Source organism: Delphinus delphis, chromosome 2, assembly GCF_949987515.2.
Source record: "Delphinus delphis chromosome 2, mDelDel1.2, whole genome shotgun sequence".
Lineage (NCBI taxonomy): Eukaryota > Metazoa > Chordata > Mammalia > Artiodactyla > Delphinidae > Delphinus > Delphinus delphis.
This window is the reverse complement of record NC_082684.1, coordinates 732262-746259: the sequence shown is the minus strand read 5'-3', so window position 1 is coordinate 746259 and position 13998 is coordinate 732262. Positions and strand designations below refer to the sequence as shown.

Sequence of the window (13998 nt, the reverse complement as noted above, 5' to 3'; positions counted from 1 at the left end):
CATCCCCGCTGACGCACACAGGGGCCCCAGCTCAGGCTGTGCTGGGAGACCAGGCCGGGGGTCCTCTCCAGCTCAGTTGTCTTTCTTCCTCTGGAACAGCCCTGAGACCCAGCCCGGCACGTCCCCTATGGGCCTGGGAGGAGACGCACGGCCATTTCCAAAGAGCCCTTTGGAATTGGGGTCAGCTCTCGAGATACACAGCACACAGGAGTATGGCTTGAGGAAAACCCTTCACGAGGAAGCAGCGTCACAAGGTAAAATGTACGTATTTATTTCAAGGCCACAAGCGAGACATTGCAAAGCAGGGCCGGGCACAGCCCACGGCTGCGGGCTCCGTGCTTGGCCACGGCATTTGGCCACGTCGGGAGAAGCCGGTTGCTTAGAGCTCGAAGCTGGAGAGGGACACGGGGAAGATTTCAGTACAAGTGGACAAGCCACGCAACCCCCTGGCCCCAAGGCGGCTCCCCTCTCGTTCCGTCTCTGGTGCCCCATGTCCTTGGCTGGCCGTCACTTCACCTGCAGGCGACAGAGACCATGTGAGTGGGGGTGGGGGTCCCAGGGGGTCGTGTGCCACCCGCTCCTCACGGCCAGGCAGCCCACCTTGAACAGGGTGACCGTGGTGCTGTAGAAGAGGCCCAGGAGGAAGAGGACGATGAAGGTGGAGGCCATGGTGTTGAGGTTCTCGAAGCCTTCTTCCTCGGCGCTCACTTCGCCCTCTGCAGGAGACATGGCACAGTGGGTCAGCTCGGCCGCAACGCCCGCAGGGCCCACCCTGGCTGCCCCTCGGCCGTGCGGCCACCGGGAGCGCTGGGGGCATGGCAGAAGCAGGCGGGCGGGCAGGAGGGCACGTGCTCTCCCGCGCCAGCCCTGCTGTGGGGCTGGGAGCTCCTGGGCTTGCCAGGCGGGGTCTCGGGCAGGCACGGCAGGCCACTGACCACCCGATCCGGGCCGGGCAGGCGCAGGGCGTGGCCAAAGCTGAGCAGAGAGGCGACCCCAAGCACCTTGTCCCAGGAGACCTGGGGTGGCAGAGTGCACGACCGAGCAGCACAGTACGCACGGGGTGCGGCCCGTGCCAGGGCCGGTGGAGTGGCCCCCGGTGTCCTGGACTCCCCTGGAGGTCGTAGGGCCACTTGGGGCTGAGAGGCAGGGGGTGGGCGTCCTGTCCCCTGCGGTTTGGGGTGGGCCCCGCGGCCAGTGAGGATCAGCCCCGGGGGCAGGCAGCTGTCTGTGCTGAGAGGCCCATCCTTCCAGCCTCCCTCCCTCTCCTTCTTGGGGCCAATGGCACACGGGAGAGGCCGTGTGGGGCGCTGGCTGGCTTGTCTGCCCCACCAGCACTCAAGGCTGGGGGACCAAGGGGCCAGACAGACCCTGAGCCCCCAGGGAGGGAGACATTAGGACGACAGGCAGAGGACATTCTGTGGGGTCTGCAGCCCCCGCACTGAGAGACCCTGAGGTCCTCTGGGGCTCAGGCCCCTAAAGGGCCAGGAGCCCAGGAGGGTCGGGAGGCAGCCTGGAGGGGCGGTGGTGAGCTGGACCCAGGAGACCTGCTCGGCCCCCGCTCTCCTCCCTGCCCACCCGGCTCTGTGCCCACCATTTCCAGGCCAGTGTTTGCAGACAGGGCCCCTGCAGCTTCCTACTCCAAGGAGGCCCCTCCTGGGATAGCCTCCCGCTGCCTCTTCACAGCGGGAGGGGATGGGGGCGCTGCTGCCCTCACAAGGGCCTGGACCGGGAGTGGGAGAGGCACCCCTCCGGGGCATGGGCCCGCGCCATCCTGAGGAACTGCAGCTGGCCGGGCCATGGTGGGCCTTGGAGCCCGCTACCCTGGGGCTGGGGACGGTGGCCATGGCAGGAGTCCAGGATGGGCCGGCCCATGGACACACCCCCAAGCTGAGACAGAAGGACAAGCAGAGCTTGGGCGCGACGCCCGGCAGCCAGAGTGGTGCAGAGGAACACCGCCGGCGGGGGCGGGCGCATCTGCCAAGAGGCACCGAGTGGTGACGGCTGTGCGAGGGTCGGCATCTGTGTCCGTGTGTGCAAGCCTGTGCGTGTGCCGTGGTTCGTGTGTGTGCACAGCACATCGGTGTGTGTGTGTCCATATGTCTGTGTGTGCATGTCTCAGCGTGTGTCTGCGTGCCCACGACTTGTCCACGAGCATGCAGGTGTGTCTGTGTGTGAGCCCATGTGCACGTGCCTATGTGTGCTGTGACTGTGCGTGCGTGCGTGCGTGTACCTGTGTATCTGTGTAGGTCTCTGTGTGTCCACGTGTGCATGTGTCCATGTCTTTGTGTGTGTGCCGTGTCCATCACATATGTGTCTGTGTCACGTGCATCCACGTCTCTGTCCATGTGTGTGCCTGCCTGTGTGTCCGCGCACACGCGTGTCTCTCTGTGTGCGTGCCCACATGCATGTGTGTCTCTGCGTGTATGTATGTGGCTGTGTGCGTGCATGCGCATGCACGTGTTGCACGCCCGTGTGCCCCCGGTGTGGCTGAAGAAGCAGCTAGAGGAGCAGTGAGTATAGGCTTGGCTTGCTGGGAGCATTCTGCAAGGGGCACCAGGGCTTCCAGGGCTGGGTCGGAGGCCCGTGCAGAGGCGGGGCGAGGGCGGTGGGGGAGGGCGGTCTGCTGGGGGGGGCAGCACAGCCATGGCCCCTGCGGGGAGAGCACCGCTCACTCACAACCAGCGTCTTTTGAACGGATCTTTTTATTTCTAATTTTTATAAAATGCAACATCTCACCCACTGACATGGTTAGTTTGCACGCACGCATGCACACACACAGCGACGGTCACCCAGGGGCTCTGGCCCCGGCCTGAGCGGGCGGCCGGGTGGTCAGTAGCAGGTGCTGGCCGTGTCGGACATGACCAGTGACACGTTGTACAGGGTGGGTTTACCGGTGGACTTGTCCACGGTCCTCTCGGTCACCATGTGGGGCAGGGCCTCGTGGCCCACGACGCAGGTGTAGGTCTCCCCGCTGTTCCAGTCCTCTTCGCTCACTGTCAGGATGCTGTACACGAAGTAGGCGCCAGGGACCTGGGGCTCGGGCGCCGGGGCACTGGTCACGTACTTGTCGGAGGACATGGGCTGCCCCTTCTGCAGCCACTGCACGAACACGTCCGCGGGCGAGAAGCCCTTCACCAGGCAGGTGACGGAGGCGGACTCCCGCAGGCTCAGCTGTTCCCGTGTTGGTGGCAGCACGTACACGGACGGCATGTGCTTGGCGACCTCTGTGGGGGAGACACGGTGGTGAGATCGGGTCGTGGGCGAGAGGGATCCGTCCTGGACGACGGGGAGCGCAGGGGTTCTCCTGGTCCCGCCTCGTTGTCCTCAGACCCCAGAAGCCGTGGGAGAGCCCGGGGCGGAGGGAAGGAGGCCAGTGCAGGCTCACCTGTGGGCCTGGAGATGTCGCGCTTCAGTGGCGAGGGCAGGTCTGTGTGGGTCACCGTGCACGTGAACCTTTCTCCAGACTCCCATTCCTCTACGCAGACAGAGGCCTCACCCACGGCGCTGAATGTGCCATTGGCGTGGCTCTCGGAGACGTTGGTGTGGGTCTGCAGGGCCTCGCCATTCTGGCGGGTCCAGGAGATGCTCAGGCTGTCATAGGTGGTCAGGTCTGTGACCAGGCAGGAAAGCTTGGCTGACTTGGTGAGGAAGATGCCAGCGAAGGACGGGGGGATGGTGAAGATCCTGATGTGGGAGGGCAGGGCTGGAGGTGGGAAGAGAGTTGGTTGGAGTGAAATCAGGCGGAGGAACAGTGCGGCCCAAAGAGCAGGCGCCGAGCTGGCTGCGTCCCTCGTGAGCCCAGGGTCCCCCCAGCTGCCCCGCACACAGCCCCTCCCTGCCCTGCGCCGCTCTGAGAAGCCAGGGCTCAGGACGCTGCTGGCACGTCGGGAGCGGTGTATGCAGACCTGTGTGAGGGTCCCCACCCAGCCCGGGGGCTGCACTCACGGGAGCCGCACACAGAGGACACGTTCTTCTGGATGATCCACTCGCTGTGTTTCACCTCACAGGTGAACACGCTCTGGCTGAGCCACTCGCTCTCCGTGATGGTCAGCATGCTGTAGGTCCTGAAGGTCACGGGCGAGGACTGTACAGTCTCCACTGGGCCTTCGCTGATGCCAGACACCACCCGCTTTCCGTCACGAAACCAGGAAAAGGAGATCTGCTTGGGGCTGAAGTCTGTGGCCTGGCAGATGAGTCTGGACGTGCGCTGGGGGTTGCCGGAAAAAGCGTCTCGGGGGGGCATGAAGACGACCACGTTGGGTGGCTTGGGATCTGCAGAGAAGGACAAGGCGTCAGCTGCGCCTGGTCTGACCCCGCCCCCGGCCGCGGGAGGAGCCCGGCTCACCTTGGAAAGGGACAGGCACTGACAGGGACGGGTTGCCGTTGGGGTGCTTGACGCTGCACAGCAGGTGCTCTTCGGAGCCCTGGGGGATGCTTGAGAAAGGCAGGAGCACCTGGGAGGAGGCCGCGTACTTGCCCTCCTGCAGGACGGCCGGGAAGCTGTGGATGTTCAGGCTGCTGATGCTGGTGCTGTTACTGTAGCTCCAGGAGAAGCTGATGGAGCTGGGCAAGAAGTCCCGGGCCAGGCAGCCCAGGGCCACCGGGTTCTCATCAGACTGGGAGTTCACGCAGGAGACCAGGGGGAAGAGAATCGGGGGAGACGGGCTCCCTGAGGACCCGAGAGAGAGGACAAAAGAGAAAGGGGGCGTGAGAAGTGTCTCTCGTGCCCTGCCGGTAGGTCGGGGGTCCGGGTGGCCCCGCCTTCCCTCTGGGACAGTGGAGCCGGCGCGGCCTCACTGCCCCTGGCTCAGCCACACTGGGCCCAGGCTGGGGGTCTGGGGTCGGAGGGAGGGTCTGAAGGTCATCGGTGAGGATGATGCAGACTCAACTCCACCGGTCCTTAGCACAAGCAGGTCACTGAGGTCGGCCCAGAGCAGCCAGGACGGCCCAGCGTGACTCCCAGGGCTCAGCGGAGGTTAAACCCTCCCAAAGCAGCTCGTCCAAGTCGAGCCAGCCCAGCCAGTCCACTTCTGCGGGACCCATCTCAGTCCCCCTTGGTTAGCCCAGCCCCGCTCAGCCCAGTTCAGTGCAGTTCAACCCAGCTCAACCCATTTCAGCCCAGCTCAGCTCATCCAGTTCAGCCTGGATCAGCTCGGCTCAGCCCATCCAGCTAAGCCCCGATCGGCCCAGCTCAGCCCAGCTCAGCCCATCTCAGCCCATCCAGCTTAGCCCAGCTCAGCTCAGCTCAGCTCAGTTCAGCCCAGCTCAGCACAGCCCAGCTCAGCCCTGTTCAGCTCAGCCCGGCTCAGCCCAGCTCAGCCCAGCCCAGCTCAGCCCAGCTCAGCCCAGCTCAGCTCAGTTCAGCCCAGCTCAGCACAGCCCAGCTCAGCCCTGTTCAGCTCAACCCGGCTCAGCCCAGCTCAGCCCAGCCCAGCTCAGCCCAGCTCAGCCCAGCTCAGCCCAGCTCAGCTCAGCCCAGGCCAGCCCAGCCCAGCTCAGCCCAGCTCAGCTCAGCCCAGCTCAGCTCAGCCCAGGCCAGCCCAGCCCAGCTCAGCCCAGCTCAGCTCAGCTCAGCTCAGCTCAGCTCAGCCCAGCTTAGGCCAGCTCAGCACAGCTCAGCACAGCCCAGCTCAGCTCAGCCCAGCTCAGCCCAGCTCGGCACAGCCCAGCTCAGCACAGCCAGCTCAGCCCAGCTCAGCACAGCTCAGCACAGCCCAGCTCAGCTCAGCCCAGCTCAGCTCAGCCCAGCCCAGCCCAGCCCAGCTCAGCCCAGCTCAGCCCAGCTCAGCCCAGCCCAGCCCAGCTCAGCCCAGCTCAGCTCAGCTCAGCTCAGCTCAGCTCAGCCCAGCTTAGGCCAGCTCAGCACAGCTCAGCACAGCCCAGCTCAGCTCAGCCCAGCTCAGCCCAGCTCGGCACAGCCCAGCTCAGCACAGCCCAGCTCAGCCCAGCTCAGCACAGCTCAGCACAGCCCAGCTCAGCTCAGCCCAGCTCAGCTCAGCCCAGCCCAGCCCAGCCCAGCCCAGCTCAGCCCAGCTCAGCCCAGCTCAGCCCAGCCCAGCTCAGCACAGCTCAGCACAGCTCAGCCCAGCCCAGCTCAGCCCAGCTCAGCCCAGCTTAGCACAGCCCAGCTCAGCCCAGCTCAACTCAGCCCAGCTCAGCCCAGCTCAGCACAGCCCAGCTCAGCTCAGCTCAGCTCAGCTCAGCCCAGCCCAGCCCAGCCCAGCTCAGCCCAGCTCAGCCCAGCCCAGCTCAGCCCAGCTCAGCACAGCTCAGCCCAGCCCAGCTCAGCCCAGCTCAGCCCAGCTTAGCACAGCCCAGCTCAGCCCAGCTCAACTCAGCCCAGCTCAGCCCAGCTCAGCACAGCCCAGCCCAGCTCAGCTCAGCTCAGCTCAGCCCAGCCCAGCTCAGCTCAGCTCAGCTCAGCCCAGCCCAGCTCAGCCCAGCTCAGCCCAGCCCAGCTCAGCCCAGCTCAGCCCAGCCCAGCTCAGTCCAGCTCAGCTCAGCTCAGCCCAGCTCAGTCCAGCTCAGCTCAGCCCAGCTCAGCCCAGCTCAGCCCAGCCCAGCCCAGCCCAGCTCAGCTCAGCACAGCCCAGCCCAGCTCAGCTCAGCCCAGCCCAGCTCAGCTCAGCCCAGCTCAGCCCAGCTCAGCCCAGCCCAGCCCAGCTCAGCTCAGCTCAGCTCAGCTCAGCCCAGCCCAGCCCAGCCCAGCTCAGCCCAGCCTAGCCCAGCCCAGCTCAGCCCAGCTTGGCCCAGCTCGGCCCAGCCCAGCTCAGCCCAGCCCAGCTCAGCCCAGCCCAGCCCAGCTCAGCCCAGCCCAGCACAGCCCAGCTCAGCTCAGCTCAGCCCAGGCCAGCTCAGCACAGCCCAGCACAGCCCAGCCCAGCTCAGCTCGGCCCAGCTCAGCCCCACTCACACCCGTTAAACCAGGCTCAGCTCAGTCCAATCCACCTCAGCTCAGCCCGGCTTAGCCCAGCTCAGACCAGCTCAGCCCAGTTCAGTCCAGTTCAGACCACCTCAGCGCAGCCCAGCCCAGCTCAGCTCAGCCCAGTTCAGCCCCACTCAGCCCCACTAAGCCTGGCTCAGCTCAGTCCAATCCAGCTCAGCTCAGAAAGCCCGGTTCAGTCCGGTTTTGTCCAGCTCAGCTCAGGCCTGCTATGGGCAGCCCAGGGTAGCCCTGCACAGCCCTGAAAGCCCAGTGGTTCTAGCCAGAAAGCACCAGACCCACTTGCCTCGGCTAAGGCACCCGGTCCAGGAATCCCGCACAGCTGGGCTGGGCCCGGGGTCAGGTCCCTTTGTGCCCCTTGCTCTCTCCTCTCCCCGGAGTCCCTGTCCTCCCCTTCCCACTGGGCACCCGATTCCTCCGTGCCTGCCCCGGGCCCGGCCGGCTTCGGCTCCCAGCAGTGTCAGCCACCACCTTCCTCGGCTCCCTGGGATAATGCTTGCTGGCGACTTTACACTCCCTAAAGCATCTTGCAAGAGCCTAGGCGCATTTGCCCTCATCAGAAGGACGGTCCCAGCCTCTCTGGAATGGGCAGCGTGGCTTCTCTGGGGAGAGGAGAGCCTCGGGGACGCTTCCCTCGGCGCCTTGGCCTTCCCGGGCACGTGCCCGTGGCCCCAGTTCCTCTCACTCCCGAGTCTCAAATGAGTCCGACTTGACAAAATCCCCTCCAGGAAAAATCCTCATTAACAATGACGGGAAACGCATTTTATGTGAATTGCCGCGCACAGCTGTGCTCTTTATCCCAAAGCTCTGCGGAGGCTGCTTTCCAGTGCACAGCAACGATCTAAAACCCAGAGCCGCCTTTCCCGCTTAAGCGAGGACACGGTAAGGGGTGCCCTGGTGTGTGAAGCACCCGGGCCCACACAGGCAGTAGTCAAAGACTGATTCCCCTTCGAGCGAAAACAAAACCGTTTCATACAGATTTCCCGGAGCAGCACATCCGGCAGCGCTGGCAGCCTTCCTCTTACCTTTCCAGGCTCCCGGTCACGGGCAAGTCCCGGGGGGTCTTTGGCCTGGAAGAATTCCTCCAAATCCCTTAAAAACGGCTGATTCACCACTAGCCCACTGGCCGGTGGCAGAAGCCAGGACTGCCATCCCCTGCTCCGGGCGGTCCCAGGAGACCCCCAGCCACGGCGGGCCTGGGGGCACCCGCTCTCGGACCCTCCACGGGAGCTCCTTCCACTAAGATGCTGGCTGGGCCGATGACTCAGAACAGAGACGGCCCTTCCAAAGCGTCCTGAGTCCTTCCGGACTCACACCCGCCTGCGTCTCCTCAATCCACCAACCAACATGGTTACTGAAATACTTCATGACGAATGCACACATTTCACCTAAAATCTGTCCTGAGCTGGATACCTGCAAAGTGGTCTCGAAAAATACTGAAAGGAGGGCAACCGTATCAGAATACCAGAGTGTTTCTTAGTCACGAAGAGAAAATCGACCGGCTAAAGACTGTGGGCACACTCATAGTGAAAACAGTGCTTCAGGGCATCGGAGGATGGTTTGGGATTAATTACCTTGAAGGAATACCCCATTAGAACATTATACGAATGCATTGATAAAATGCACCTAAGACTATTTACTTTCTTAAATATTTACTTTGAAAAGGAATATAAACGAGCAGTTGATAAGCTAAAACTGAAATAGATTCAAATAGTGAAAAGGGGAACCTTCTAGTTTCTGTCAACATCTTTGCCTTAATTTAGAAATGCAAATTTTCCAGGTGTTGTTGTGTTCAGTGGAACATTTTCAGTTTTGTGGGCCGCGCAACACCCTCACCAAACCACACCCTGGTGGCCATGAGCTAAAAATGCACCAACTGTGTTTTCTTGCTTCCTGAAATAGACTCTCGGCTCATCTGCTTCCTGCCACCTGCTGCAGGGGGCCAGCCCCACACGCGGCCATCTTGACTAACTCAGCACCACCAATTAATTAAAAAAATAAGCCGAATTTATTGTTGCCAAAACTCAGCCTTGAAACAGGGCAGGGGGCCGACAGTACCGAGTTACTACTCCTCGGCCAAACTTGCACCCCTATCAACTCCCCAAAGACAGGATTCACAGTTGTTAATTGAATGATAAAATTTAAAATACATTAACAGTCTCTCACATTCTAAAGTCACAATTTTCCTGATCATCAGGACCCCCTTGAAGCATATCCTGCCTTTTAGTATTTCGTAAGCGTGCCTCTTACGATGAACATGTATCTTTCTCTTAGCAAGTGTCCCCACAAAGCCCGGTACCTGTAACCTCCCCAGGCTCTTCCTTTCGGGGGGCTGGGGCACCCCGCTCTCACCAAGATCGGGACACTACACGTCCATCCTCACCCAGACAATTCTAACCCTAACCAATAAAGAATTTGAAGTACAATCTGGCGCAGAGCACACCTCATATCTGAAGAGGGTATTTCACTATGCCTTCCACATGTGGCATTCCTGTGCTTCTAGAAACACAATCGTCAAGGCACAGTCCTCAACTGACTCTATGATTGTAGCAGCCAAATTATCTCTTGCCATAGACCAAACTGTCCTGCCGCCGAGGGGGTCCTGGGACTCCCCCACAGGTGGCCCTTCCCGCCTGCAGCCGCCTCTTGAATGCCAGCAGTATTCCGATTTTTGAAAGACATCAGAAAATCCAGAGGCTCTGAAATCCCTAGGGCGCCTGGTCCTGGTCCCCTCCTGGCCAGTCTGCCCAGTCCCCCGGCGGACACAGACACGTCCTGAGGACCAGACGGCGATGCCCAGAAACCCCAGAGACAGGAGCAGAAAATAAAGGCCCTGGAGGGGCCATTCTTACCTGAGGAGACGGTGACATCGATCCCTTGGCCCCAGGCGTCTATACCGCAGTAATCACTGTGGTGGGATCTCCAGCTTCACCTCACAAAAACCTCGGGGGCCCGGCACGGCCCCATGGCGCCCGGGGAGCCGACGGTCCGAGTCACTTATCCGGAGGGCCCCAGAACCCTCTGATGGCCCTGCCCCCTCCAGGCTGACCCGGAGACCCCACATCCCAGCCTGGCGCCCAGAAGCCAGACCACTGCCCGCCTAGGCTGCCTGACCATGAATCACGAATCCTTAACTCAAACTCAGAAGTCCAATCAACATCAAACAGCCAGCCGCCTGCCCCAGAAAGCTGACGAAAGCCCCTGGTGACGCGGTGATGCTCGAATCAAATGGCCAGACCAGCCAAAGGAGCTGCCTTGGCTGTCCCTGCACTGCGGCGTCCTTGGGGCAGGGAGGTCCATCTCTGGGCCCCTTTTATGGGGACCCTCTCCCTGGCTCCCTTTCCGGTCCTCCAAAGTGCCCCGCGCCTCTGACATTGAGACCCTGACACCACGGGTCTCCCCAAGTGCGGTGGAAGTGTGGAGGGGCTGAGGACTCACCTGAGGAGACGGTGACCAGGAGCCCCTGGCCCCAGGGGTCATACCAGTTGTCACACTGTGACAACTATGCCGGGACCCCGAGCAATAACTGGTGGCCAAGACCGCCGGGCCACCTCGCACAGCGCCTACTGTGGCGGCAGGGCTGGGGACCTTGGGAGCGCAGAGCCCCAGGGTGGCTGAGACCCCAGGGAAAGCTCTGGCTGCAGAGCCCATCCAGAGAGGGCGTCTGGAACCTCTGCTCCCTGCTGGGGTGAGCCTGGGCCCCCTCAGCCCTCTTTCTGAGTCCCCCAGGCCCTCTAGACCTGAGACCCAGACAGCCTCGTTTTCCCCCCAAATGCAGCAAAAAAGTCTCAGAGAAAGTGAGGCAGGAGGGCTGGTGAGGACTCACCTGAGGAGACGGTGACCAGGAGCCCCTGGCCCCAGGTATCCAGTTGTCACAATGCCATGGGCCCCGTTGAGAGGTGTACAAAAACCCAAGCCCCTGGCAGCCTCCTGGTCCCACCCGAAGCCCTACCCCCAGGTCTCTGCGGCCCCGGGCGCAGAACCCGCTCCGTCCAGACTGTTCCACCAGCAGAGGTCCCATTTCCGCAGGACGGGGAGGCAGATGGCTTCAGGAGCAGCCTCCCCCCGGGGACCCCCGAGCGTCCCACACGGGCCAAGGACTCTCTGGAGGTTTTCCCCCGGCCCAGGACAGAGGAAGCAGAGAGCCATCTCACCCGAGGAGATGGTGGCCTGGGTGCCCTGGCCCCAAGCGCTGAAGCGGTTCTGGTCGCCCTGACGCACACAGGCCCCGGCCCTGGGGAAGCTCTGCTCAGGGCTCCTCCCTCCCAGCCGCCCCTGTCCCAGGGCCTCTCGGCCCAGCTCTCAGCTGGCTCACCTCCAGGGGCTCTGTCAGCTCCCAGGCCTGGTCCCGAATGGGACCACAGGCAGTGGTGGTGCAGCCACAGACCCCAGGGACCTGGCCCACGGCTCAGGCGGAGCAGCCGTGGGGGACCCTCACCCGAGGAGACGGTGACCGGGGTCCCCTGGCCCCAGAGGTCAAAGTTAGCATATAGGCACAGTGAGCTGGCCCCGTGCTGGGGGGCCCAGAGACCTGCACCCAGGCTCCCCAGGGAGCCCCCAGGAGCTGGAAGGTCTGCTCCCTGCTTGAAGAGACCGCCCAGCCCCTGCCCCTGCAAGCACCCTCCCGCCAGAACCCCGTGGTCTGGGACTGGACATCCTCCAGACCCCTGACTTGCTTTGCTCCCACGAGGTCACGTTTTCCCTTTGGCCTTCTGTGCAGCCTGCTGCTCGGAGGCTCAGGGCCGCCCAGCCCTCCTCAATTCCCAGCTGGGCTCCCCTCAACCCGGTACCCCTTCCCCAGGCCTCAGGGGCCCAGTCCCTTGCCTGGAACGTGTCCCATCTCGTGCCCTCCTGGAAAGTCCCTTCACCTTCCCAGGTGGCACATGTGACACTCCTTCTTCGGGCTCCCTACCCGCCCCCCTTGTGCACCCAACTGTGAGCCCTCAGGGCGAGGACCCAGCTGCCCTGGGGCCTCTCTGCCCAGGGGTTTTGTAAAGTTGTCAGTCACCATGGCCCCAGCTAGCACTGTGGTTCCTGGCTCGGCCAGAGCCCCAAGGGCGGGCAGCGGGCGAGGTGGAGCTGGGGCAGGTCAGCCACAGGGCCCACGGGAGACCCCTGCCCACCAGTCCCCACACTCATTCCTGGGCTGGTTACAGATTATTTGCCGCTCTGCTAATAATCCTGCAAGTGTTGAAGGCTGCCTGCGTGGTTTCCTTTTTCTTTTAGAAATGAGAGCATATTCAAGGCTGTCTCGCGCCCACCTGCACTGGACCTAGGTTCTCAGGTGGAGAAAGCCCTGCCATGGCAGTGGGCGGGGTCCTGGGCCGTTGCTGACCGCAAGGTGGCTGGCTCCTGCCGGCGTGCCCTGGGGGTCTGTCAGGGTCTCTCTGGTCGCAGCTGTGGCGCTGGCAGCAGCCCCCTTGTTAGCACTGTGAGGACTTTCGCTGCCCTCTGTGGTAACGGGGCTCCAGGGGGGCTGGGGCTGTGCTGATGCTGGACCACTGTGTGCCCACACGGTCGGATCCCTGACATGTTCCCCGGCTGCTGGTCCTCGGGGAGGGTCTCAGCTCTTTTGATGGCCCTGGCTGGAGGGAGGGTGCGAGGGGAGGGGCATGATGGTCTAAAGGAGTGGATTCCCCCTCCCAGAGCTGCGTGAACCCTGGGGGGTCCCAGGGGAGGGGAAGAGGAGGCCTGCACTCAGCAGCGTTGAACCTGGGGCTGGGGTGCCAGGACCCACAGGTGTGCCAAGTGTGGGCCCTCACGGAGGGGAGATGCTCACAGGTGCCCAGAGGCCAGGTGTAAGTGTGGTGGGCGTGCTCGCCCATGGACCACTGCCAGGGGTGGACAGAAGGGCACAGACATGGCTGGGGACTGGGAGGGGGTGATGATGCCCTGGAGGCTTGCTGTGGGAGGCGTCAGTGGATAGCATGTGGGGAAGTCTCTGTGTGTGTGTGTGTGTGTGTGTGTGTGTGTGTGTGTGTGAGTCCAGCTGACCCCAAGACCCAGAGGCTGGGCCCTGTGCCTGGAGGAGAATGGCAGGTGGTTGGATGTAGCCTGATTTAAAGGTGGCCTGTGTGCTCAGCAAAGAGGCTGAAGGATGGGGAGCCTTTTTGAGAGTCTCTCCCTGTGCTCCAGGGCCTCTGATCTCCCTTTAAGGAAATGGGGGGTGGGACTGTGCCCGGCCCTCCAGGAAATGTCTGCTCTGGCCTTCCAGCCATCTGGTTTTTTGCCTGGGGGAGGGGAGGTGCCCACCGTGCCCTGCCAGCCCCTCTCCTCCAGCCCCGTGTCTCAGGCCCCACCCAGCCCGGGCCCTGTCTCTTCAGCACAGCAGAGGATCAGCCAGTCTGCAATATCGTGTACCCTGTGGAGAGTGCAGCTCTGCCCTTGGGGGCTGGCATGTCCCCTTGGCCCCCAGGTTGGCAGGATCTGGCTTCGGCAGAGCTTTTTGAGCCCTTCAGAGAAAGGCTGCCCCGGCCCCCCTTCCTGGCAATGGTGTGCAGAACTTGGGTCAGGGCAGCAGTGGTGGGTCTGGAGCCTGCAGGCCACATGGCTGGCTGTGCTCATGCCCAGGCTGGGCTCCTGCTATAGCATCCCATGGCCAAGTCCTGGGATGCCGCTTCTGCCCCCACCCACTTCAAGCATGTGCCAGAGAAAGGACATGTGTGTTACAGGTGTGTGCCCCAGCGAGTGCCAGGTGAGGCGTCTGGGTCTCTGTAATGGGGTGGCCAGAACTGGGCCCATTGGCCATGCTGAGTCAGTCTCCCAGCTTCTGCCCACAGCTGTGTCCCATAAGGTGCCCCCACCCCACTCTGGAGCAGGTGGCTGGGAAGGCATCTCCCAGGACAGCCGGGCTGGCATCTCCCAGGACAGCCGGGCTGGCATCTCCCAGGACAGCCGGGCTGTCCTGAGCAGGAGTTGCAGTCAAGCTGAGGACTGGACCCCTGAGGCCAGGGTGCCCTGGTCACTCAGCTGCCTCATTAGAGTCAGGGCACATCCATGCAATTACCTCAGTAAATAGCCAGTGAGCTACAGATGGCTCCTGGCCTTGATGTCCG

General features: G+C 62.8%; 2 gene segments (V, D, J or C); both read right to left on the bottom strand.

Moving 5' to 3' along the window:
• The window catches only part of LOC132417612 (immunoglobulin alpha-2 heavy chain-like), a 159891-nt gene extending 149689 nt beyond the window's left edge, over window positions 1-10202 (bottom strand). Inside the window, exon 1 of the C gene segment in view lies at window positions 9796-10202.
• On the bottom strand, window positions 266-10815 carry LOC132421213 (immunoglobulin heavy constant mu-like; the record flags this gene model as incomplete). The annotated part of the segment is given in 7 exon segments: window positions 266-516; window positions 601-716; window positions 2892-3224; window positions 3386-3703; window positions 3946-4272; window positions 4346-4669; window positions 10770-10815. Coding segments are annotated over 7 exon segments (1473 nt in total), but the record flags the coding sequence as incomplete, so codon positions are not given.
• Between the last annotated feature and the right edge of the window lie 3183 nt (window positions 10816-13998).